This window comes from Nycticebus coucang, chromosome 24 (genome assembly GCF_027406575.1).
Source record: "Nycticebus coucang isolate mNycCou1 chromosome 24, mNycCou1.pri, whole genome shotgun sequence".
In the NCBI taxonomy this organism is placed as follows: Eukaryota; Metazoa; Chordata; class Mammalia; order Primates; family Lorisidae; genus Nycticebus; species Nycticebus coucang.
The window spans coordinates 11,890,009-11,914,936 of NC_069803.1; the positions used below are offsets into that span (position 1 = coordinate 11,890,009).

A 24,928-nucleotide genomic window follows, 5' to 3' on the forward strand; every position below is an offset into this window, starting at 1 on the left:
TCCCAGCACCTTCTTTTGTCTTTGTAGTCTCACTTTGCATTTTCTTAGATTTCTTAGGTTCTAGTTATATCAGTAGATTCTTTTCTTTTCTTTGAGATAGAACCTCAAGCTGTTGCCCTGGGTAGAGTGTTGTGGCATCACAGCTCACAGCAACCTCCCAACTCCTGGGCTCAAGCAATTCTCCTGCCTCCGCTTCCAAAGTAGCTAGGACTACAGGCGCCTGCCACAACACCCGGCTATTTTTTGGTTGCAGCCGTCATTGTTGTTTGGTGGTCCTAGGCTGGATTTTAACTCGCCAGCTCAGGTGTATGTGGCTGACGCCTTAGCCGCTTGAGCCACAGGTGCCGAGCCAGAATCAGCATTTTTTAATACTTAATAATCTCATTGTGGGTGGCGCCTGTGGCTCAAGGAGTAGGGCGCTGGTCCCATATGCCAGAGGTGGCGGGTTCAAACCCAGCCCTGGCCAATAACCAAAAAAAAAAAAGAGTTCCCTTAATAATCTCATTGTATGGTATACCTTACAATGGCCATATGGAGGAATTAGTATAGTTGATCCAGAAATTCTGTGTGAGGGAGGAAACTTTCTAATATGCTAGAAAGTCAAAATAAAAGTCTCTAAACTTCTCCCCCTAAACTAGGCCACTTGACCCACTCTCCTTTTTTTTTCTTTTTGGAATAAACTTTTTTTTTTTTAATTTAATTTAATTTATTTATTTATTTATTTTTTGTAGAGACAGAGTCTTACTTTATGGCCCTCGGTAGAGTGCCGTGGCCTCACACAGCTCACAGCAACCTCCAACTCCTGGGCTTAAGCGATTCTCTTGCCTCAGCCTCCCGAGTAGCTGGGACTATAGGCACCCGCCACAATGCCCGGCTATTTTTTGGTTGCAGTTTGGCTGGGGCTGGGCTTGAACCCACCACCCTCGGTATATGGGGCTGACGCCTTACCGACTGAGCCACAGGCGCCACCCCCCACTCTCCTTTTTATCATTCATTACCTCCTTGAGGAAAGATTGTTGGAGGCTTGTGGGTTATCTTTGATCTTGATTCAGTTTAAGCCAGGCACTTGTAGGAACTGGCCTGGAGGGGAGGTTGGAAAGGAGAGGAGAAGATAACTCAATTCAGAGCCAAGGCTATTCCAAAATGTTAACACATTCCACTCAGTAATCATGCTTCCTTGGTTCCATTGTCCTCCTAAGTTGCCCATATTTGCATGCCAGGACACGTACCATGGCTGGCAGAAGCTTGCCAGCAGCCCCCAAGTGGAAGTCTTAGTGCAGGAGATTCTAGCAAACCAAAGTCTGAGTTCTCAGCATACTTAGCATAGACTTACACTGTCATGTAATTTTGTGATATTCTTCCTTTTTTGTTTTAAGAAAACATAAGCGGGCTCAGTGCCCACAGCACAGTGTTTCCGGCGCCAGCCACATATACCGAGGCCCAGGCCAGCTAAACAACAATGACAACTGCAACAAAAAATAGCTGGGCATTGTGCTGGGCACCTGTAGTCCCAGCTGCTTGAGAGGCTGAGGCAAGAGAATTGCTTAAGCCCAAAAGTTTGAGGTTGCTGTGATGCCACGGCACACTACTGAGGGCAATATAGTGAGACTCTATCTCAAACAAACAAACAAAAAAATACAAGCAGCAGGACTTGGTGGCTCAGGCCTGTAATCGATTACTAGCACTCTGTGAGGCTGAGGTGAGTGGATTGTTTGACCTCACAAGTTTGAGACCAGCCTGAGCAAAAAGCAAGACCTCATTCTACTAAAAATAGAAAAATTGAGGTAAGAGGATTGCTTGAGCCCAAGAGTTGGAGGTTGCTGTTAGCAGTGATGCCATGGCACTCTACCCAAGGCAACAGCTTGAGACAGTCTCAAAAAAAAAAAAAAAAAAACACAAGCAACCATTGCATTTTTGGTCACTGGGTGTTGACCAAAGATAGCACCTTTGTTTATCTTATGCACTTCTGGCATCTAATGGCAACCCCCTCCCCTACATTTCAGATACCAGTCAGGAATTCTACAGAAATTCAATGCAGATTTGTTTTTTTAGCATCAGCAAATCATTTCAATAGAGAAATGAAAGATCTGATAAGTTACAGCAGGTGTTTTTGTTTTATCTTAAGAACAGGCTAATGCCTCAATTTCTTCTCTAGTCCAATATAGAAATCATCTATGGCCATGCATCATTCACAAGCGATCCCCAACCCACAGTAGAGGTCAATGGGAAAAAATACACTGCTCCGCACATCCTGATTGCCACTGGTGGTGTGCCCTCCATTCCTCAGGACAGCCAGATCCCTGGTGAGTCTTCAAGGCAAATACTTATTAACATCAGTGGGGAGGAGTGTACTATAGCTTTCAACCTGCCACGCCAAACCGGGGTATCTGTATGCTGGTTCTCTCCAAAAGCCCACTAGAGAAGGTCTCTGCAGAGCCTAACTAAATGTAAGTGGTCGCCCACCATGGGACAAAGAAAGAGATCTCACTGGGTTCAAGTTTTGGACATATCACAGATGATAGAGAAAAATCAGGGAGAGCCTCATCCTTGCCTTCTCAGCATGGACTAGATTGTTTCCAGCTTCAGTTTGTCCAATGGGTTATTTCTAAGATACATGATGTATTTACTGCTTTGTTTATAGGAGAGAAAAATTGTAAAGATGTTGCTTAACTAGCTAAGTAAACGTTTACATGCCTACTTTTCTCAAATGTAGAATTACACTGTAGAGGAAAACAGTAATTCTCAAATGTAGAATTACACTGTAGAGGAAAACAGTAAGGAATTTCGGAGACGGTCATATCCGCCTATGCATTCTTGGGAGCTAAGCCTCTGGAATGAATCATGAACATACCTGCTTACTCTCTCAGAAGAAACATTGTAAAAGACAAAAAAGAAAGAAAGAAAAAGAATTGTCCATGTATTTCTCTGCAACTAGATAATAAGAACTTTGTGAATGATGAACATAGTTTATGTGTCTTTGTATGTCTCCAAAGACTGATTTCATAAGACCCATGGCCAGGTGGTGCCACGGCCATGTGGCTCAGTGGGTAGGGCACCAGCCCCATACACCAAGGTGGGGGGTTCGAACCTGGCTCTGGTCAAACTGCAACAAAAAATAGCCATGCCCCAGCTACTCGGGTGGCTGAGGCAAGAGAATCACTTAATCCCAAGAGTTGGAGGTTGCTGTGAGCTATGACACTACGGCACTCTACCGTGGGCAACACAATGAGACTCTGTCTCAAAAAAACAAAAAGACCCATGGCCAATCTGAATTTATATGCAAAATTTTGAGCATGTATGCATTTACACATTTTTACGTTCTCTCTAGTGGGAGGATTCATCACTTTCACCTGCTTTTAAAAAAGTTTCATTACCTGTCAGCGCCTGTGGCTCAAAGGAGTAGGGCGCTGGGCGCATATGCCGGAGGTGGCGAGTTCAAGCCCAGCCCTGGCCAAAAATTGCAAAAAAAAAGAAAAAGTTTCATTACCCCAAAGGGTAAAGAAAAACTGCTATAAAAGATAAAAAGATAATTATTCTCAAGTAACTTAAAAAATTTAGTTGGGGCTTGGTGCCTGTCGCTCAACAGCTAGGACGCCAGCCACATAGACCAGTACTGACAGGTTCAAATCCAGACCTGGCCTGCCAAACAACAATGACACCTACTCCCAGCTACTTGGGAGGCTGAGGCAAGAGAATCACTTAAGCCCAAGAGGTTGAGGTTGCTGTGAACTACCGGGGGCAACATAGTAAGACTTCGCTCCCCAAAAAAAAAAAAATTTAGTTGGGGCTGGGTGTGGTGGCTCACACTGTAAGGCCAAGGCAGCAGGATTGCTTGAGGCCAGGAGTTTGAGAGCCGCCTGAGCACTGTAGTGAGACCTCACCTCTTAAAAAAAAACACACATACACACAGAAAAATCAGCCACATGTGCTAGTTTGTACCTGTAGGCCTACTTGGGAGGCTGAGACAACAGGGTCATTCGAGCCCAGGAATGTGAGGTTGTGGTGAGCTAGCTTGACGTCACTGTACTCTATCCTATGCAGCAGAACGAGACTCTGTGTCTCAAAGGGGGGCATATTGGATGTTAGCATATTTCAAGAATGATTAAGGTTTATTGTTAAGTAAAAAAAAAAAAAAAAAGAGTAGAACAGTGTATGTAGTATGCTATGTGGCCGGCACCCTAACCACTGAGCTACAGGTGTGGAGCCTAATTTTTGTCTTTTTAAAAAGGCAGGGAGACCATAATAGGCACTGAATCTCTGGAAAGATACTCCGAAACCATGTCATCCCTCCATCCAAGGACAGAGTGAGAGCTGGAGGGTTGAAAAGAGACCTCCTTTTCACCATTAGTTCACTATATACTCCCCTGCTGTACATTTTGAATTTTGGGGGTATTTTGTTTTGTTTTGTTTTTTTTTGAGACAATCTCACTACGTTGCCCTTGGTAGAGTGCTGTGGCATCGCAGCTCGCAGCAACCTCAAACTTTTGGGCTTAAGTGATCTTCTTGCCTCAACCTCCAAAATAGCTGGGACTACAGGTGCCCACCACAGTGCCAGGCTATTTTTTGTTACAGTTGTTGTTGTTTAGCTGGCCTGGCCACCCTAGGTGTATGTGGCTGGTGCTGTAACCAACGTGCTGAGCCCATTTTGAAAATTTTAACATGCATTTATTAATACAAAGTTGTATAATATTCATAAGTGCTAAGTCATGGAAGAAGCCCAAGTGCCTATTAACCCACAAATGGATTAATAAATTGTGGTATATGTATACCATGGAATATTATGCAGCCTTAAAAAAAGATGGAGACTGGGTGGCGCCTGTGGCTCAGTGAGTAGGGCGCCGGCCCCATATACTGAGGGTGGCGGGTTCAAACCCAGCCCTGGGCTGAACTGCAACCAAAAAATAGCCGGGCGTTGTGGCAGGCGCCTGTAATCCCAGCTGCTCGGGAGGCTGAGACAGGAGAATCGCAGAAGCCCAAGAGCTAGAGGTTGCTGTGAGTCCTTTGACATCATGGCACTCTACTGAAGGCGGTAAAGTGAGACTCTGTCTCTACAAAAAAAATGAAAAAAAAAAAAAAGATGGAGACTTTACCTCTTTTAGGTTTACATGGATGAAGCTGGAACATACTCTTAGTAAAGTATCTCAAGAATGAAAGAAAAAGTATCCAATGTACTCAGCTCTACTATGAAACCAATATATAAGCACCCACACTTCCATATGAAAGCTGTAATGCAACTACAGCCCAAGATGAAAGGGAAAGAGGAGGGGGAGGGGTGGGGAAGGGAGAGGCTGGGTGGAGGGAAGGTAATTGGTGGAAGCACACCTATGGTGCATTTTACAAAGGTACATGTCAAATCTAGTAAGTGTAGAGCAGGGGTCCTCAAAATTTTTTTTTTTTTTTTTTTTTGTGGTTTTTGGCCAGGGCTGGGTTTGAACCCGGCACCTCCGGCATATGGGACTGGTGCCCTACTCCTTGAGTCACAGGCGCCGCCCCTCAAACTTTTTAAACAGGGGGCCAGTTCACTGTCCCTCAGACCGTTGGAGGGCCGGACTGTAGTTTAAAAAAAAAATTATGAATAAATTCCTTTTGCACACTGCACAATCTTATTTTGAAGTAAAAAAACAAAAGGGGAACAAATACAATATTAAAAATGAAGAACAAGTAAAGTTAAATCAACAAACTTACCAGTACTTCAATGGGAACTATGGGCCTGCTTTTACTTCAAATGCTTTCACATGTGATTGCATATCACAAATAAGCTTCCCCTTTCCTTGAAGTTGCACATTGAAACTGTTGAGTAGCTTTGTTACATCTGTCAGAAAGGCAAAGTGCCATTTCCATTCTGTATCATTGAGCTCTGGTACTTCTTTGTTTTTTGTTTTTTGTTTTTTTGTAGAGACAGAGTTTCACTTTATGGCCCTCCGTAGAGTGCCGTGGCCTCACACAGCTCACAGCAACCTCCAACTCCTGGGCTTAAGCGATTCTCTTGTCTCAGGCGCCCGCCACAACACCTGGCTATTTTTTTGGTTGCAGTTTGGCTGGGGCTGGGTTTGAACCCGTCACCCTCAGTATATGGGGCCGGTGCCTTACCGACTGAGCCACAGGCGCCACCCTCTTTGTTTTTTTTTTTGTTTGTAGAGACAGAGTCTCACTGTACCGCCCTCGGGCAGAGTGCCGTGGCGTCACACGGCTCACAGCAACCTCTAACTCTTGGGCTTACGCGATTCTCTTGCCTCAGCCTCCCGAGCAGCTGGGACTACAGGCGCCCACCACAACGCCCAGCTATTTTTTTGTTGCAGTTTGGCAACCCACCACCCTTGGCATATGGGGCCGGAGCCCTACTCACTGAGCCACAGGCACCGCCCACTTCTTTGTTTTTTGAAAGCAGAAAAGCTGTAATCTGTGGAAGTAAGTCAGAAATGTTTCAAAACTCTCCTTAACTCAGCCAACAGACTTCTGTGTGGTACGGAACATCTTCACAGGCAACATTTAGTTCAGACAGAAATTCCTGAAATTGTCTGTGGTTTAGTGCATTACCTCTAATGAAATTAACACAAGATACCACAGTTTTCATAACAGAGTTCCACTTCAGTGATTTACTACACAGCGCTTGTTGGTGGATGAGGCAGTGTATGGCTATTGGATGAGAATGGTTATGTTTGTCCATCTCTTTGTTAATGTGAGCAGTTACTCCTTTCTTAGACCCCACCATGCTAGGAGCACCATCAGTTGTCACACAGGCTAGTTTTGCCCAGTCCAGCTCCAAACTATTCACAGTTTGGCAAACCTTTTCATAGATATCCTCTCCTGTAGTTGTTCCTTTGATGCCAAATTTGCAGTGCAGCAAGCTCTTCTGTGACTTAAAATAGTCTTTTGTCTCACGAATAAAAATTAGAAGTTGTGCAGAATCACGAACATCATTACTTTCATTGAGTGCCAAGGAAAAATAGGAAAGTTTTTTTGTGGAGTTTTGCAAATGCTGATGCAAATTGTCTCCCATTTCTTTAATCCGTTGTGTAATTGAGGGTGCTGAAAGACTCACTGTACTAAATAAATCGGCCTTCTCTGGACACATCTCTTGGCAACAGAAAGAAGGCATTCTTTAACAAATTCTCCCTCCAGGAATGGTCTGCCAGTGCACGCTATTAGCTGGGCAACTTGAAAACTTGCTCGCAGTGATGAAGTATTTAGCTGTTTCTGCTTCACAAAAGTATTTTGCTGAGTTGTCAATGTATATTTCAGTTTTAATATTTTATCTTTTCTTACTTCTCTGACCAAACAATCATATTTATCTTTATGTTGAGTTTAATAGTATCGATGCAAATTGTATTCTTTGAACACAGACACTATATTCTGGCATATCAAACACACAGCTCTTTCCTTGTACTGCATGAAAAAGTAATCATAAGTCCACTGTTCTTTGAATATCCTATACTCCGAGTCAGTTTTTCTCTTTCTTGATATCATTGTTTCCTAGGGATTCCAAATTGCTGTTAGTAAAATACCAATATATATATACAGCACTCCAAAAACAATACACCAGCAATAACTTTGCCCACACAGAGACATATAGACTGCACTGCCCATCAGTGCAGTCTGATCAGTGTCCGTCAATGCAGCCTTGCTAGTCCACATCATTTCAGCCTCGCCAGTGCCCATATGGTGGAAGTTCGCTTTTCCGTCAGGCTCGCACTGGTGTGGTGTGGGAACAGGCACAATTACAAAGCCGGTTCCTCCACCACCTTGCCAGTTCACAGTACCCTGTGTGAACTGCACTGCGATCTGTGAACTCACACAAGAATCTGATTGCATGGGTCACCTATTTACTAATAGCGATCAGATTCCACTGCAGGAAAAAAAAAGGCATGTATGCCTTTTTCTTCCAAATCTAATGCAAGTTCAGCCATATGCTTGTATGGCTGAACTTGCACTGCTCAGAGATCGCAATAGTGTGAACCGGGCTTACACAGCACCCAGCTTACAACATTATACACAACTGAACAGCAATCAGAATATAAATGCACTTACTGTCAATTAAATTGGGTTTCCTACTCCTCGGCTGTCTGCAGAGCTGGCTGTCTGTAGGGCTGGATTAAGTTCCCATGGATCCCTAGGCAGATTACCAGTTTGGGGCCCCCATGCAATAACACTGAGCACTGACCATCTGCATTAACACTGACCACTGACCATTTGGAATAACACTGAGCGTTGACCATTTACGATAACACTGCTGACAATTTGTATTACCTCTGAGCTCTGACCATTTGCATTACGTCTGAGTACTGACAATTTGCATTAGCACTGAGCGCTGACTATTTGAGTTATCACTGTGATGCGACCCTCCTAGAAACCACCCCCAGCTAACCAACTTAAAAAAAAAAGGCTCTCCTAACTTCAAAAAAAGGCTCTTCTAACTTCAAAAAAGGCACCCCCTATTTGCAAAAAAAAAGACCTCCTAACTTCAGGGAAAAAAAAGGCCCTACTAACTGCAAAAAAAAAAAAAAATAGATCTCCTAACTTCAAAAAAAAAAAATCCTAATTTGTTCTTACCTCCATCCTTAGGCAGCAGCAGGCTCTGCACAGGCAACCTGGTGACTCCTCCGATTACACCAGAGACTGAGAGGAGTCAAGAGAGAGAAGGAGGGGAGTCGGAGGGTGTGGGGCACATTCCACATATGCGCCCTGCACTGCGGGCCCAGACGAGTGGGCTGCTAGGCAGGAGGGCAAAAACACCCTGCGGGGAGAGACAGAGAGAAGGACCTGGAGTTGGAGGGTTGGTGCACATTCCACACATGTGCACTGAGGCCCAGGACAAGTCGGCTGCTAAGCAGGACAGGCAGCCGTGGCAAAAACACCCTGCCTGCCGCAGTTTGAGGACCCTTAGTGTAGAGTATGCCTAAACACAATAACTGAGAAAGTGCAGTGAAGGCTGAGTTAACCAGTTTGCTGAAAGTATTTCAAATTGTATATAAAACCAGCACATTGTATCCCACAAATTTATTAATGTACACAGCTATGATTTAATAAAAAAAAAAATGTAGGTGGCACCTGTGGCTCAGTGAGTAGGGCGCCAGCCCCACATACCAAGGGTGGTGGTTCGAACATGGCCCTGGCCAAACTGCAACAAAAAAATAGCCAGGCGTTGTGGCGGGCGCCTGTAGTCCCAGCTACTTGGGAAGCTGAGGCAAGAGAATCGCCTAAGCCCAAGAGCTGGAGGTTGCTGTGAGCTGTGATACCATGGCACTTTACCGAGGGCAATAATGTGAGATTCTGTCTCTTAAAAAAAATATATATATATTTAAAACTTACAAACTATATATATATACACACTCTGGTGGCAGTTATATATATATGTATATATGTACAAATGCAAAGAATAAAATGTACATGTTCCAAGGTGATTGCCAGACAGTGAGGGCCGATATGTTAAAAGGTGGGACAGGCATGACTCAGACTTCCTAGGACAAGGGCTTGCAAATTGAGCATATGTACTGAGGAGTAGTAGAACCATTAGATAACTAAAGATGTCTTTGAAATACATCAGTCAATTCAACCAATGTTTGTAGCACTAAAATTCTGAGCTGAGAATGGAATTGGGTTAGGGCCAGATTGTGGAGACTTCTCAAGCCAAATTAAGGAGTCTTCTAAATAGATGGCAACTGTGACAAAAAATTATTATTAGTGTATAAATAGAGTAGTGAGAAGATCCAAGTGGCAGTTTTAGAAACTTATCTGACAGTGACTTGAACAGGGCAGAAGGTGACCAGTTAGAAAACTGCAGTTGTGGGTCTGCACCCATACCTCAGTGGTTAGGGCACCAGGCACATGCATCAGGGCTGGTGGGTTCAAACCCAGCCCAGCCCTGCTAAACAACAACAACAAAAATAGCTGGACATTGTGGGAGTAGCCTGTAGTCCTAGCTACCCGGGAGGCTGAGGCAAGAGAATCGCTCGAGCAGCCCAAGAGTTTGAGGTTGCTGTGAGCTGTGATGCCACGGCACTCTACCTCTGCCTCCAAAAAAAAAAAAAAAGGGAGAGAGAAAGGAAGAAAGCTGCAGTTGTTTGTTCAGAAGGTGGTGGTAGGGTTTTTAGTTAGTGTTTGCCCCTGGCACGTGCTAGAAAAATCTCAGTTCAAATGTGTAGAGAGTTATTGAGGCTTCACTGTGTCAAGTACTAGAGGCAACAACAGGTGTAAAAAGACAGAAGGAAGCATCAGTTACTGTACTTCATTGATTCCAAGACACATTTAGAAAAAAATATTCAACACCTCTGAAATGAGGATTTGATAAAATGCAACATACTTACCTCCTCCCTACTCCTGTGTCCCATCAGTTACCAAGAGAAGGAATCACAGCTTGACAACTCAAAGCTTTGTCTGGATTAATGAGGGAGGGTGGCTCCTTAACAGAAGTGGTAAACTTGAGAGAGATGTAGTTTGGGAGATAAAGTTAAGGTTCAATTCTAAATAGCCTGAGAATTAAGTGTTGAGTTCAAAACTGGACCTGGCACCTGGGGAGAAGGTCAAATGCAGAACTCTGCCTTTGGAAATCCTCCATAGTGAAGTTTGGTTGAAACCTTTGAAGGAACAAGCTGCAAGAAGAGGGTCAGGGCTGAACCAGGAGGGTTCTTGCCAACTCTGGGGGAGAAAGGGTGAGGCGAAGCCAGCAAAGAGCTTATTCATGAAAGCTGAGAGGATTTTAGGTCCTCGGAGAAATTTAAAAGTTATTTAGTCATCATGGGTTCTACTTCTGGAGAGAAAATAAAAATGTTGACTCAGCCAGGGATGATTTGGTTGGCAGCTTCCCAAATGGAGACTTTCACAAAACTTGTCAAAACAGATGGAATGTTGGCTGAGAAAGTGATTCTTGTATAAAGTGTTGTGACTATTTTACAAGAGAAAGAATAATCCTCGTGTGATCCAGGTTGCATTTTTCTATGTAGGTGCCAGTCTTGGAATAACCAGTGATGGATTTTTTCAGCTGGAAGAATTGCCTAGGTAAGCTGAACTGACCTGACCTCAGTGATTCATGCTTCCTCCAACTCTCCTGGTAACATTTTTTTCTTCCTCTCCCTCCCAACCACTTAAAATGTAGGTCTTTCCTGAGTTCTATTGTCCTATGTCTTCTCTTTTATGACCTTGGGGTTCCCATCTACTAGGAACCCTCAGTAGATCAATCACATTTTTCAATTGACCAGATTTTTAGAACCAGATCTGCGGTTACTGAGCCTGGCTAACTGGGTACCTGGTAACTGGGTACAGAGTGATCTGAAGACTAAATAGCAAAGTCTTAAAACTGTCTTCTTTTTTTCAACATTTATTTACTTTTTTTAGAGAAGAGTTTTACTTTGTTACACTCAGTAGAGTGCTGTGGCATCACAGCTCACAGCAACCTTCAGCTCTTGGGCTTAGGTGATTCTCTTGCCTCAGCCTCCCAAGTAGCTGGCACTACAGCCGCCCGCCACAATGCCCAGTGGCAGTTTGGCCGGGGCCGGGTTTGAATCCTCAGTATATGGGGCGGACACCCTCCTCACTGAGCCACAGGCACCGCCCTTCTTTTCTTAGCATTGATAGTGTCCAAAGTAGCTAATTCTGATTTTCAAAGCCTCTAAGTGCAGATGGGACTCCACAAATGAAGGTTCTTCAGTCTCACAAAAATACATTTTCTTTCCTTTTTGTTTTTTAGAGAAAGAATCTCACTCTGTCACCAGGCTGGAGTGCAGTGGCATGATCATAGTTCATTGCAGCCTTGAACTCTGAGCTCTAAGCGATCCTCCTGCCATAGCCCCCTGAGTAGCTGGGACTACAGGCAGCCCCCAAACATCCACTTAATTTTTCTGTTTTTTTGGTAGAGACAAGATCTCACTCTTTTCCGTATTTGTTTGTTTGTTTGTTTTGTAGAGACAAGGTCTCACTTTATTGCCCTCGGTAGAGTGCTGTGGCATCACACAGCTCCCAGCAACCTCCAACTCCTGGGCTTAGCCGATTCTCCTGCCTCAGCCTCATGAGTAGCTGGGACCACAGGTGCCGCCACAACGCCTGGCTATTTTTTGTTGCAGTTTGGCTGGGGCCGGGTTTGAGCCCGCAGCCCTCAGTATATGGGACTGGTATCCTACCCACTGAACCACAGGCACTGCCCTCTTTTCTGTTTTTTTATAGATAGCGTCTCACTCTTGGTCAGGCTGACCTTGCACTCCTGGCCACAAGCCATCCTCCTGTGTCACCCTCCCGAAGTACTAGGATTACAGGAGTTAGCCCATGCCCAGCCTCAAAAATACATTTTTTTGACATTGTTTTTTATACATGTTTGTCTGAATAACCTTAATAAACTTCAGATAAGGATTTCGAGTCATAGAGGGGAAAACAGATAATGAGGATGATTCTTTCTCTAATTTGAATATGTTGCACATTGCAGGCTTTGTAGGTTAGAGGATTCCTAACTTCACTCATGAAAAGAGAGGACACTTAGGAAATTGGCGGGGGTTGGGGGCGCCTGGTGTGGTACCTCACACCTGTAATCCCAGCACTCAGGGAGGCTGAGGCGGGTGGATCACCTGAGCTTAGGAGTTCGATACCAGCCTGAGCCTAGAGACAGACTCCATGTCTAAAAATGGCTGGGCGTTGTGGTGGGTGCCTATAGTCCCAGCTACTAGGGAGGCTGAGGCAAGAGGGTCATTTGAGCCCAAGAGTTTGAGGTTGCTGTTTAGTTAAGACATCAGGGCAGTCTACTGAGGGTGACCAAGTGAGATTCTGTCAAAGAGAGAAAGGAGAGGAAGAAAGAAAGAGAGACAAAGGAAGGAAGGAAAGAAGGAAAGGAAAGAAAGGAAAAGAGAGAGAGAAAGGAAGGAAGAAAGAAATGAAAAGGAATGAAGTGAAAGTGAAATTGATGGGCTCAAAGACTGGCATCTCAAGTAGCTTTTGCTGCACAGCAATGAATTTCAACCAGTGTGCTGTGGCACACTGATGTGCCGTGGGAGGATCTTAGGTGTGCTGGGAAAATTTTTAAAGATCATTAATTAAATTATTTTCAAAAGAAGTTCAAAGCACAGTAAGTATATATTTTCCTTTTACTCTTTTTTTTTTTTGAGCAACATAATTTAAGTGTGCCGCAGGAGTTTAACTATAGGTTCAAGTGTGCTGTGAGAGTAAATAAAAAGGTTGAAAAACACTGCTCTAGAGTCCGTATTTGCTCAATTCCCTCAGCAGCTATTGCCAATACAGTTTGAGGCCCTAATTCTGTGCTTACATAAAGCCTTTCACATGCTTATACCTTTTCCCTCTACCTAGAGTGACAAAGTCAGACTCTCTCTCAAAAAAAAAAAAAAAAACCAAAATTGCAATGTAGATGGGCTACAGTCACTCACACCTGTAATCCCAGCACTTTGGGGAGCCGAGGCAGGAGGATCGTTTGAGGCCAGGAGTTCAAGGCAAGCCTGGGCACCATGGCAAAATCTCTGTTTCTACAAAAAAAAAAAAAAAAAAAAGTAGAATTAGCCAGGTGTGATAATGCCCCTATATATCCCAGATACCTGGGAGGCTGAGGCAGGAAGATCTCTTGAGCCCAGGAGTTCAAGGTTCAGTAAACTATTATGATCTTGCCACTGCACTGTAGTCTAAGTGGCAAAGTGAGATCTTGTCTCTAAAAAAAAATTAAAATAAATTGCAGTGTGGCCTCTTTGACCAGATCTTAGAATAGAAAAAACACATTAACGTAAAAACTGGTGAAATGTGAAGTCCAGGTTTTAGTCAGTAGTGATGTGCCGATTTCAATTTTTTTCTTTCTAGATACAGTCTCACTTGTTGGCCAGGCTACAGTGCCCTGGTGTCTGTCTAGCTCATAGCAACCTCAGATTCCTGAGCTCAAGGGGTCCTCCTGCCTCACCTTCCTAGAGTGCTAAGATTACAGGCATTGTGAGCCACTGTGACTGCTGTCAATTTATTTTGACAAATGTACCCTGATTATGTGAAATGTTAACTTTAGGGAAAACTGAGAAAGGAAAAACATTGATATCAAGTAAATCTCTGTACTATCTTTGCAGTTTCTCTGCAAATCTAAAATTACTCCAAAAGAAGGTTTTTTTGTTTTGTTTTGTTTTGAGACAGTCTCACTACGTTGCTCATAGCTCACAGCAACCTCAAACTTTTGGGGTCAGGTGATTTTCTTGTCTGACCAAGTAGTACTTACTCCCAAGTAGCTGGGACTAAGGCACCTGCCACAATGCCTGGCTATTTTTTGTTGTTGTTTAGCAGGAGGTGGGTATGTTTGTAATCGACCAGCCCTGGTATTTGTGGCTGGTGCCCTAAGCACTGAGCTACAGGCACCAAGCCCAAAATAAGTTTTTGTTTTTGTTTTTTTGGAAATAGAGCCTCAAGCTGTCACCCTGGGCAGAGTACCGTGGCATCACAGCTCACAGCAACCTCCAACTCCTGGGCTCAAGCGATTCTCCTGCCAATGCCTCCCAAGTAGCTGGGACTATAGGCAGCAGCCACAATGCCCAGCTCCTTTTTTTTGGTCGCAGCTATCATTGTTGTTTGGCGGGCCCCAGGCTGGATTCGAACCGCCAGCTCAGGTGTATGTGGCTGGTGCCTTAGCTGCTTGAGCCACAGGCGCCGACCCCAAAACAAGTTTTTAAAAAAGATACTAACCCTCTGCTTTCATTTTAGCCGCAGTGTCATAGTTGGTGCAGGTTATATTGCTGTGGAGATAGCTGGGATCCTTTCAGCCCTGGGTTCTAAGACGTCACTAATGATACGGCATGATAAGGTAAATTCTGCCTTTTTTCTTTCCTTACCTTGATAATTTAATTTTACAATTAAAATTTTAAAAATTTCTCTTCTTTTTTCTCTTCTCTCCATTCCTTACTCCTCCCTCCCCTAACTTGAATTAAATTGAGTTTTTCTCTATGTGGGTGTGTATTAGTTGTCTATTGACTACATTGGCCTTGGCCTTGATGTTAATTAAAAAAACAAATTAGAGGGAGAATTTTTTCTTACCTTGTCATTATATACTAGGGTGGGAAGCAGGAAGAGGTGGGTAGGCAAAGTTCAGGTGGTCTATTCACAGGCAGCTGTGTCCGAGTTACGTGGCTCTGGCCTGTATCCCTCTCAGCTGTAATTGAGGATGATAATTTAGAGTTGGTCAAACTGGTCGATAGTTATCAGATGCCCTGAGAGGGAGGATGCAGGGTAAGTATTAGTCCTGGTAAACACACTGCTAGGTGACTTTCTCAGTTCTCGAAAGCCATTTCATATTGTCAGGTACTGTTGGCTTCTTGCCACTCAGGACATTCACTAAATTCTTTGCAATCAAGGGAAACTTGTAGATCACCCACTTGAACTTCATTTTATAGATGAGGAAACCAAGGCCAAGAGAGGTTCTGTGGCTGCTAATTAGTATCAAACTGGGCGTCAGCTAAGGTTTCTGAAAGCCCAAGCCAGTCCTCTCTGCGCTCAGATGCAGCCCCCATGTCCATCATTGTTTGATGAAGTGTTGTTTAGTGTGGCTGATTAACCCTTACTGAGCCCTGCTGCTGTTGTGACACCATATTGGAGCTTCCAGAGAAACTGTGTGGCCGCAGCAAGTGTTGGTCTAAGAATCTGGTCCCATTGCTGGCTGTCCCTCACAGACATGTGACTTGGGCAAGCCATTTCATTTAATTAATTTATTTTTTGAGACAGAATCTCACTGTGTTGCCCTCAGTAGAGTGCCATGGCGTGCTCAGCCTCCCAGGTAGCTGGGACTACAGGCGCCCCCCACAACGCCCGGCTTTTTTTTTTTTTTTTTTTTGCAGTTTTTGGCCAGGGCTAGGTTTGAACCCGCCACCTCCGGCATATGGGGCCGGTGCCCTACTCCTTTGAGCCACAGGATCCGCCCAACTCCCGGCTATTTTTTTGTTGTTTTTGTAATTGTCATTGTTGTTTGGCAGGCCTGGGCTCTGTTCGAACCCACCAGCCACAGTGTATGTGGCTGGTGCCCTAGCCGCTGAGCTACCGGCGCCAAACCTGGGCAAGCCATTTTAATATCATTGGAGCCTAGTTCTGCAGCAACAGGATTTATCAGACCTCTGACTGCCCAAATGCTACAGTTTTGTTTCTCACACTAGCAAATGGAGGGCAACAAGGGATGCTAACAATCACAGGCAATGTGGACTCCAAGGAACTTTCTCTTTTTAGCTTTGAGATTTGCCCTATAATTAACCCCAGGTGATTTACGTCCCAATACTGTTTTTCATAGGTAAACAGTTCTTTGCATCCCTGGAATATATCCAGCAAGCTGGAAGAAAGGAAAGGCAGAGAGATAGGGAACCTAAGTGTTTTGTTGTTTTTTTTTTTTTTTTTGTAGAGACAGAGTCTCACTTTATGGCCCTCAGTAGAGTGCCGTGGCCTCACACAGCTCACAGCAACCTCCAACTCCTGGGCTTAAGCAATTCTCTTGCCTCAGCCTCCCGAGTAGCTGGGACTACAGGCGCCCGCCACAACGCCCGGCTATTTTTTTTTGGGTTGCAGTTTGGCCGGGGCCAGGTTTGAACCCGCCACCCACGGTATATGGGGCAGGCGCCTTACCGACTGAGCCACAGGCGCCGCCCCAGAACCTAAGTTTTTATGTAAATAAACGACAGCTGTCTATCAGTAGAGTAGACAATTCCTGCATCTGGAAAATTGGCTCCTCTGCAGCCACATCCTGCGTGGGCTTCCTGCCTGCTCCATCCCTAATGCCTCAGGCTCATTCTCTCTCTTGTCTGCATCCCCGTCTAAGTCCATTCTAGAACTTCTCTATAAATAACTCATGTCCTCCACCTGAGCCCTGTGTGTAGGTTATCCAAGGCTAAGCTGTTGAGATTTCTGTTTAGACAAGGACATTTTGCTAGAGAATCTTCCCTTCATGGGTATCAGGGAAATCAGGCCCTGGGACACTAAAAGGGGAGAGATGGTTTCTGTTGCCTGAACTTAAGGAAAAGAGAACTAAGCTTAGTAGGAGAGGACCATGAAGATAGGAGAGGCCTAAAGTTTGGTTATCTATTTAATTATAAGACAGGAGTTAAAGAGATTACATGTAACATGGACATCCTTGGCTACGTGGGAAAGCAGAGAATTGATTCAAATTCTCCCAATTTAGCCACTAATGAAGATTAAAACAAGGATAATACTGAAATTTCCTTTCCCACCATCCATCCCTATGGTCTATACACAGGTACTTAGAAATTTTGATTCCATGATCAGCACCAACTGCACGGAAGAGCTGGAGAATGGCGGCGTAGAGGTGCTCAAGTTCACCCAGGTATGCGGGCCGAGCCCACCACGCCAGCAGCCCCTGGCCAGCTGTCTGCCTTTCTGCCTCCAATCACACTTTTTCCCTTTTGGCTCACAAAATTAGTTTTGTAATCACAAACTCTCTGTCTACTCCATTCACTTTATTTCACTTCTCAAGTACTCCTGATTATTTTCTTTCTCCTGAGCAGGAGTATTTCACAGCACAGTTATTTTTTTTGAGACAGAGCCTCAAGCTGTCACCCTGGGTAAAGTGCTGTGGTGTCACAGCTCACAGCAACCTCCAACTCCGGGGCTTAAGTAATTCTCTTGCCTCAGCCTCCCAAGTAGCTGGAACTACAGGCACCTGCCACAATGCCCGGCTATTTTTTTTTTTTGGTTGTAGTTGTCATTGTTTGGCAGGCCCAGGCTGGATTCAAACCCGCCAGCTCTGGTGTATGTGGCTGGAGCCTTAGTCGCTTGAGCTATAGATGCCAAGCCCACAGCACAGTATTAATGAACTCAAGGTACAAGAGATTATAGAAAACTGACTTGAATTTAGATCAACTTTGATTTTAATTTTAAAACTTTGACTTTTGTGTTCAGATGCCTTATAGCACAACCTTATTTTTCAGAATTATATATTTTTTAGAAAATAAATATTATGGAATCTTTTTATTATTTTTATTTTTTTGGCAGTTTTTGGCAGGGGCTGGGTTTGAACCCGCCACCTCTGGCTAATGGGGCCGGCGCCCTACTCCGCTAAGCCACAGGCGCTGCCCAGGAATCTTTTTATTTTTTTGGAGACAGTCTCACTTTGTCGCCCTCAATAGAGTGCTATGGTGTCACAGCTCACAGCAACCTGAAACTCTTGGGCTTAAGTGTTTCTCTTGCCTCAGCCTCCCACGTAACTGGGACTACAGGCGCCCGCCACAACGCTGAGCTATTTTTAGTTGTAGTTGTCATAGTTGTTTGGCAGGCCCGGGCTGGATTTGAATCTGCCAGCTCTGGTATATGTGGCTGGCGTCCTAGCCGTTGAGCCACAGGCGCCAAGCCCCTGGCTATTTTTGTTGTTGTTGTTGTCATTGTGTAGCCGGCCCCAGGCCCAGTTTGAACCCGCCAGCCCCCATGTATGTGGCCATCGCCCTAACCACTGAGTTATGGGTGCTGAGCTTGGAATGTTGTTTTTTTTTTTTTTTTTTTTTCTTGAGACAAGAATCTCACTATGTGGCCCTCGGTAGAGTGCTGTAATGTCACAGCTCACAGTAATCGCCAACTTTTGGGCTCAAGTGATTCTCTTGCCTCAGCCTCCCAGGTAGCTGGGAACCACAGGCACCCACCACAACACCTGCCTGGCCATCTTTTGTTACAGTTGTCATTGTTGTTCAGCTGGCCCAGGATAGGTACACACCCTCCACCCTCAGTGTATGTGGCTGGCACCATAACCACTGTGCTATGGGTGCTGAGCCCCAAGTGATTCTCTTGTCTTAGCCTCCTAAGTAGCTGGGACTATAAGCACCTGCCACAATGCCTGGCTATTTTTAGAGACGGGGTCTCACTCTTGCTCAGGCTGGTCTCAAACCTGTAAGCTTAGGCAATTCACCTGCTTCAGCCTCCCAGAGTTCTGGGATTACAGGCGTAAGCCGCCATGCCTGGCCTACCCATGTAACTTTAAATAATGAATGCAAAAATGCTAGGCTCTGCCAGGCATGCTGGCTCATACCTGTAATCTCAGCACTTTCGGAGGCTGAGGTGGACGAATGCTTGAAGCCAGGAGTTTGAGACCAGCCTGGACAAACACAACAGGACCATCTCTAAAACAAAACAATTAAATACAGCCAGTCATGGTGGTACATGACTGTAATCCTAGCTACTAGGGAGGTTGACAGGGAGGATGGCTTGAGCCAGCGAGTTGGAAACTGCAGTGAGCTATAATTGTGCCAAATTCCAGCCTGGGCCACAGAGCAAAATCCTTCTCAAAGGGAGAAGGTCCAGGGAGAAGCACTGTTTGCACAGTTTAGAAAGATTCCTAGTGATGCTGCCATATCTCACTTCTAACCACTGTGCTTTAGATTTATGACTTAAAATTTTATCACAGTTTTTAAGACTTATACTTGAAGATAGTGGCTCGGTGCCCATAGCACAGTGGTTATGGTGCCAGCCACATACAGTGAGGCTACCTAGCCCAGGCCAGGTAAACAACAATGACAACTGCAACAACAACAAATAGCCAGGCGTTGTGGCAGGTGCCTGTAGTCCCAGCTACTTGTGAAGCTGAGGCATGAGAATTGCTTGGGCCCAAGAGTTTGAGGTTGCTGTAAGCTGTGACATTACGGCACTCTACTGAGGGTGACAAAGTGAGACTCTGTCTCAAAAACAAACAAAAAAGGTACTCAGTTTTAAGGTGTTTCTATGGTAATATGAGCTGATGTTCCTGGCCATTGCCTGAAAGATTTGAGGCCACCCAGGGAACAGGATTGGCTTCAGGGAGTTATAGTGTTGGTGGACTTTGGGTAAAAGTAAATATTTATGACAGTATATACAATTTGGTGGGGATTTTTTTTTTTTTTGGTAGAGACAGAGTCTTACTTTACCGCCCTCGGTAGAGTGCCGTGGCGTCACACGGCTCACAGCAACCTCCAGCTCTTGGGCTTACGTGATTCTCTTGCCTCAGCCTCCCGAGCAGCTGGGACTACAGGCGCCCGCCACAACGCCCAGCTATTTTTTTTGTTGCTGTTGTTGCAGTTTGGCTGGGGCTGGGTTTCAACCCACCACCCTCGGTATATGGGGCCGGCGCCCTACTCACTGAGCCATAGGCGCCGCCCGGGGATTTTTTTAAAACGTTAAAAATTCTAGTTTGTTCTACCCCCCTACCCCATTGAACATATTTTTTTTTGCCAATAGGTCAAGGAGGTTAAAAAGACTTCTTCAGGCTTGGAACTCATCATGGTTACTTCAGTTCCTGGTCGAAAACCCACTGTGTCCACGATTCCAGATGTTGACTGCCTGCTCTGGGCCATTGGGAGGGACCCAAATTCTGGGGGTTTGAACTTAAACAAACTGGTAAGCTGACAGTGTGCCTGGAACACTCTCAAATCTGTTAGTAGCCCTGTGAGTTCCACCCCTTTCTCCTAGACAGCCAGAGCTTGATTAGGTGATATTGGATATTGGATTTTCTCCTTATTTTCTATATCCACTTTGTCATCAGATTCAATCGCTTCTTCCTTTGAAATCAAGAAACTATTTTCTCAGGTGGCACCTATGGCTCAGTGAGTAGGGCACTGGCCCCATATACGAGGGTGGTGGGTTTCAACCCGGCCACAGCCAAACTGCAATTAAAAAAAAAAACAAACATAGCCGGGCATTGTGGTGGGCACCTATAGTCCCAGCTTCTTGGGAGGCTGAGGCAAGAGAATCGCTTAAGTCCAAGAGCTGGAGGTTGCTGTGAGCTGGGACACCACAGCACTCTACCGAGGGCAACATAGTGAGACTCTATCCCTAAAAAAAAAAAAACAAGGAAATTATTTTCTCTTTCTCGTTATTACCCTGGATCAAGCCCCTGCCACCTCTGATCTAGATTGCCTAGCAGTTTCCTGCCTGACCTTCTTACGGAGTTCCTTTTTGCTATGTGAATGTCTTTTCAAAGTCCTATACTGATCCCTTATCATCTACAGTATCTAATCCAGATTGCTGGGTGTGTAACTGTCCTGGACATTGTGGTACTTGGAGATGGAAAAAAATGTGAAGCCATCTCTCTCTTGGCTGGACCAATGCTACATATGCAGACAGCTGACATTCTTATTTGTTTGTTTTTTTATAATTTTGAAGTAGAATCTGGAATAGTAGTAGCTTGCAGCATGGTTGCCAGAGTTTAACCCGAATTTGAACATGAGTTCTATTACTTAACAGTTTCATAGCCTTGAGCAAGCAGCTTAATTTCTCTAAATTCCAGTTGCTTCATATTTAAGGTCAGGCATGGTTCATGTCTATAATCCTAGCACTCTAGGCCAAGATGGGAGGATCCTTTGAGGTCAGGAGTTTGAGACTAGCCTGACCAAAGTGGGATCCCCATCTCTACCAAAAATAGAAAAATTAGCTGGATGTTTCAATGTTGGTTTGTAGTCCTAGGTACTTGGGAGGCTGAGGCAGAAGAATTGCTTGAGCCCAGGTGTTTGAGGTTGCTATGAGCTAGGCTAACACCATGGCAGTCTGCCTTGGGCTACAGACTGAGACTCTGTCTCAAAAAATAAAAAAAGAGAAGGGTATAGGCTTGGCGCCCGTAGCACAGTGTTACGGTGCCAGCCACATACACCAAGACTGGGGGGTTTGAGCCCATCCAGCACCAGCTAACCAACAATAACAGCTGCAAAAAAAAAAAAAAAATGTGGGCGGTGCCTGTGGCTCAGTCGGTAAGGCGCCGGCCCCATATACCGAGGGTGGCAGGTTCAAACCCGGCCCCGGCCAAACTGCAACCAAAAAATAGCCGGCCGTTGTGGCGGGCGCCTGTAGTCCCAGCTACTCGGGAGGCTGAGGCAAGAGAATCGCTTAAGCCCAGGAGCTGGAGGTTGCTGTGAGCTGTGTGAGGCCACGGCACTCTACCCAGGGCCATAAAGTGAGATTCTGTCTCTACAAAAAAAAAAAAAAAAAAAAAAATGTGTGTGTATATATGTATGTATGTATGTGTATATATGTGTGTGTGTGTGTGTGTGTGTGTGTAGCCAGGCGTTGTGGTGGGCACGTGTAGTCCCAGCTACTTGGGAGGCTGAGGCAAGAGAATCTCTTAAGCCCAAGAGTTTGGGCTCAAGGTTACTGTGAGCTGTGACATCACAGCACTCTTCTGAGGGTGACATAGTGAGACTCTGTCTCAAAAAAAAAGAGACAGATAGCACTCGAAAAATAGCACTTTCCCGGGTGGTGCCTGTGGCTCAGTGAGTATGGCACTGGCCCCATATATCAAGGGTGGTGGGTTTGAGCCCAGCCCAGCCAAACTGCAACAAAAAAATAGCCAGGCATTATGGCGGGCGCCTGTGGTCCCAGCTACTCGGGAGGCTGAGTCAGAAGAATCGCCTAAGCTCAGGAGTCAGAGGTTGCTGTGAGCTGTGATGTTACAGCACTCTACCAAGGGCGATAAAGTGAAACTCTGTCTGTAAAAAAAAAAAAAAGCACTTTCCTCATTGGGTTCTAGAGAAGAGTAAATGAGGAAGCGTGTACAAGCTACCAGCTAGACAGGGCTATAGTGTGAACACAGAAGTGTAACCTGCTGTGTTGATGATGATGTTTTTTCTTTTTGTGGAGACAGAGTCTCGCTTTATGGCCCTCGGTAGAGTGCCATGGCATCGCACAGCTCACAGCAACCTCCAACTCCTGGGCTTTAAGCGATTCTCTTGCCTCAGCTTCCTGAGTAGCTGGGACTATAGGCGCCCGCCACAACACCCGGCTATGATGATGTTTTTTCTGATGTGCTGTACCACTCTGTTACTAATAATAGAGTATTTTGTGTTTCAGGTTTATATGTTTAATAGAGCCTCTTGACTAGTATGTAACATTCTGATTTATGTTCTAATATTAATTTCTGTTATACTTTTTTATTTCTTTTTTTTTTTTGGCCGGGGCTGTGTTTGAACCCACCACCTCTGGCATATGGGACCGCCACCCTACTCCTTGAACCATAGGCGCCGCCCCTTTTTTTTTTTAAGCTTTATTTATTTATTTATTTATTTGTAGTTTTTGGCCGGGGCTGGGTTTGAACTTGCCACCTCTGGCATATGGGGCCGGTACCCTACTCCTTTGAGCCACAGACACCACCCCTGTTCTTTTTGTTGGTTTTTTTTGTTTGTTTTTTTTTTTTTTTTTTTTTTTTTGTGGTTTTTGGCCGGGGCTAGGTTTGAACCCGCCACCTCCAGCATATGGGACTGGCGCCCTACTCCTTGAGCCACAGGAGCCGCCCTGTTGGTTTTTTTTTTTAAGACAGTCTTATTGTGTCTCCTTTGGTAGAGTGCTATAGCATCACAGCTCACAGCAACCTCCCAACTCCTGGGCTTAAGTGATTCTCTTGCCTCAGCTCCCCAAGTAACTGGGACTACAGGTGCCCACCACAACGCCTGGGTATTTTTTTGTTGCATTTGTCATTGCTGTTTAGGAGACCTGAGCCAGGTTCCAACCAACCAGCCTCAGTGTATGTGGCTGGCCCCCTATCCACTGAGCTATAGGCACTGAACCATACTTCTTACTTTTTCATTTCTATAAAGGTTATTTTTCAGCATTTGAAAGAAAATGTAAAATGTCTAGGGTGATACTTTGCTCTTTCCTTCCCTTCTTTTTTGTTTTTTGAGATGGGATGTCACTATATTGCCCAGGCCAGACTTGAACTCCTGGGCTCAAGCCCTCCTCTCACTCAGCCTTTCAAGTAGGTGGGACCACAGGTGCCTGCTACCATGCCCAGCCCTGCTTGTTCTTCTTTTATTCTTATCATTCAATGAAATTTAGTAAAATTACATGTCTATTTTCATACTAACAAAACTAATCATCTGACATTTTACCTTTTAAGAGATATTTTGCCATTGTACAGATATAGCCATTGATGCATTCAGGACTATAGGCGCCCGCCGCAACATCCAGTTATATTTTGGTTGTAGTTGTCATTGTTGGGAAGCCCCAGGCTGAATTCGAACCCACCAGCTCCTGTGTATGTGGATGGCGCTGTAGCTGCTAAGGTACAGGGACTAAGCCTTTGCTTGGATTTTTTTAAAAGATAAAATGATAGGCCAGTCCGGTGTACATGGTGTTTCATGCCTGTAATCTCAGTACTTTGGGAGGCTGGGATGAGTGGATTGCTTGAGCTCAGGAGTTTGAGGCCAGCCTGAGCAAGAGCAAGACTCTGTCTCTCCTGAAAGTAGAAAAAATAGCTGGGCATTATGGCGGGCGGGTGCTTGTAATCCCAGCTACTTGAGAGTTTGAGGCAAGAAGATTGTTTGAGCCCAATAGTTTGAGGCTGTTGGGAGCTATGACGCTGTAACATGCTACTCATGGTGACTGAGTGACACTGTGTCTCAAAAAAAAAGATAAATTGATAAACTTCACTTGAAATGTGTTTTTGGTACCTGCTGTGGGCTGTGCCTCCTGCAGTATGAGTTGGTGGGCTTCTGGAAGGTGCTTCCATTGGTGGAAGGAGGTGAGAAGCACCAGCTCCAAGAGGTAGCCAGGAGGGCCTCTGACAGTTGAGCCATTTCCTCTGCATGTTTACCTGGCCAGTTGAGTTGTGTATTGCAATATCACATCCTGTTAAAAAACTTCCAAAGAGGCTTGGCGCCTATAGCTCAAGTGGCTAAGGCGCCAGCCGCATACACCTGAGCTACAGATTCAAACCCAGCCTGGGCCGCCAAACAACAATGACCACTACAACCTGAAAAATAGCCAGGCGTTATGGTGGGCGCCTGTAATCCCAGCTACTTGGGAGGCTGAGGCAAGAGAATTGCTTAAGCCCAAGAGTTTGAGGTTATTGTGAGCTGTGATGTCATGGCATTCTACCCAGAGAGACAGCTTGAGACTCTCTCTCAAAAAGAAAAAAAAGACTTCCAAAGTGGATAAAATATTACCTTTTACATTAAGCAAAAGATCAGAAGCTTGCCCACTTTAAATGTGTTTCACATTACTGTTGAGTCTTGAGGTTTTTTGAAGCTGGGCT

General features: G+C 44.9%; 1 protein-coding gene across 2 annotated transcripts in view; it reads left to right on the forward strand.

Annotated features, from left to right (window-relative positions):
- Positions 1-24,928, forward strand: part of GSR (glutathione-disulfide reductase) — a 54,880-nt gene that overhangs the window by 19,713 nt on the left and 10,239 nt on the right. For both annotated transcript variants that reach the window (XM_053578758.1, XM_053578759.1), the window contains 5 exons: positions 2,156-2,303; positions 10,941-10,995; positions 14,662-14,761; positions 17,189-17,275; positions 20,149-20,307. In XM_053578758.1, coding sequence (XP_053434733.1) covers positions 2,156-2,303; positions 10,941-10,995; positions 14,662-14,761; positions 17,189-17,275; positions 20,149-20,307 — 549 coding nt within the window. The remainder of the gene's footprint in view (positions 1-2,155; positions 2,304-10,940; positions 10,996-14,661; positions 14,762-17,188; positions 17,276-20,148; positions 20,308-24,928) is intronic.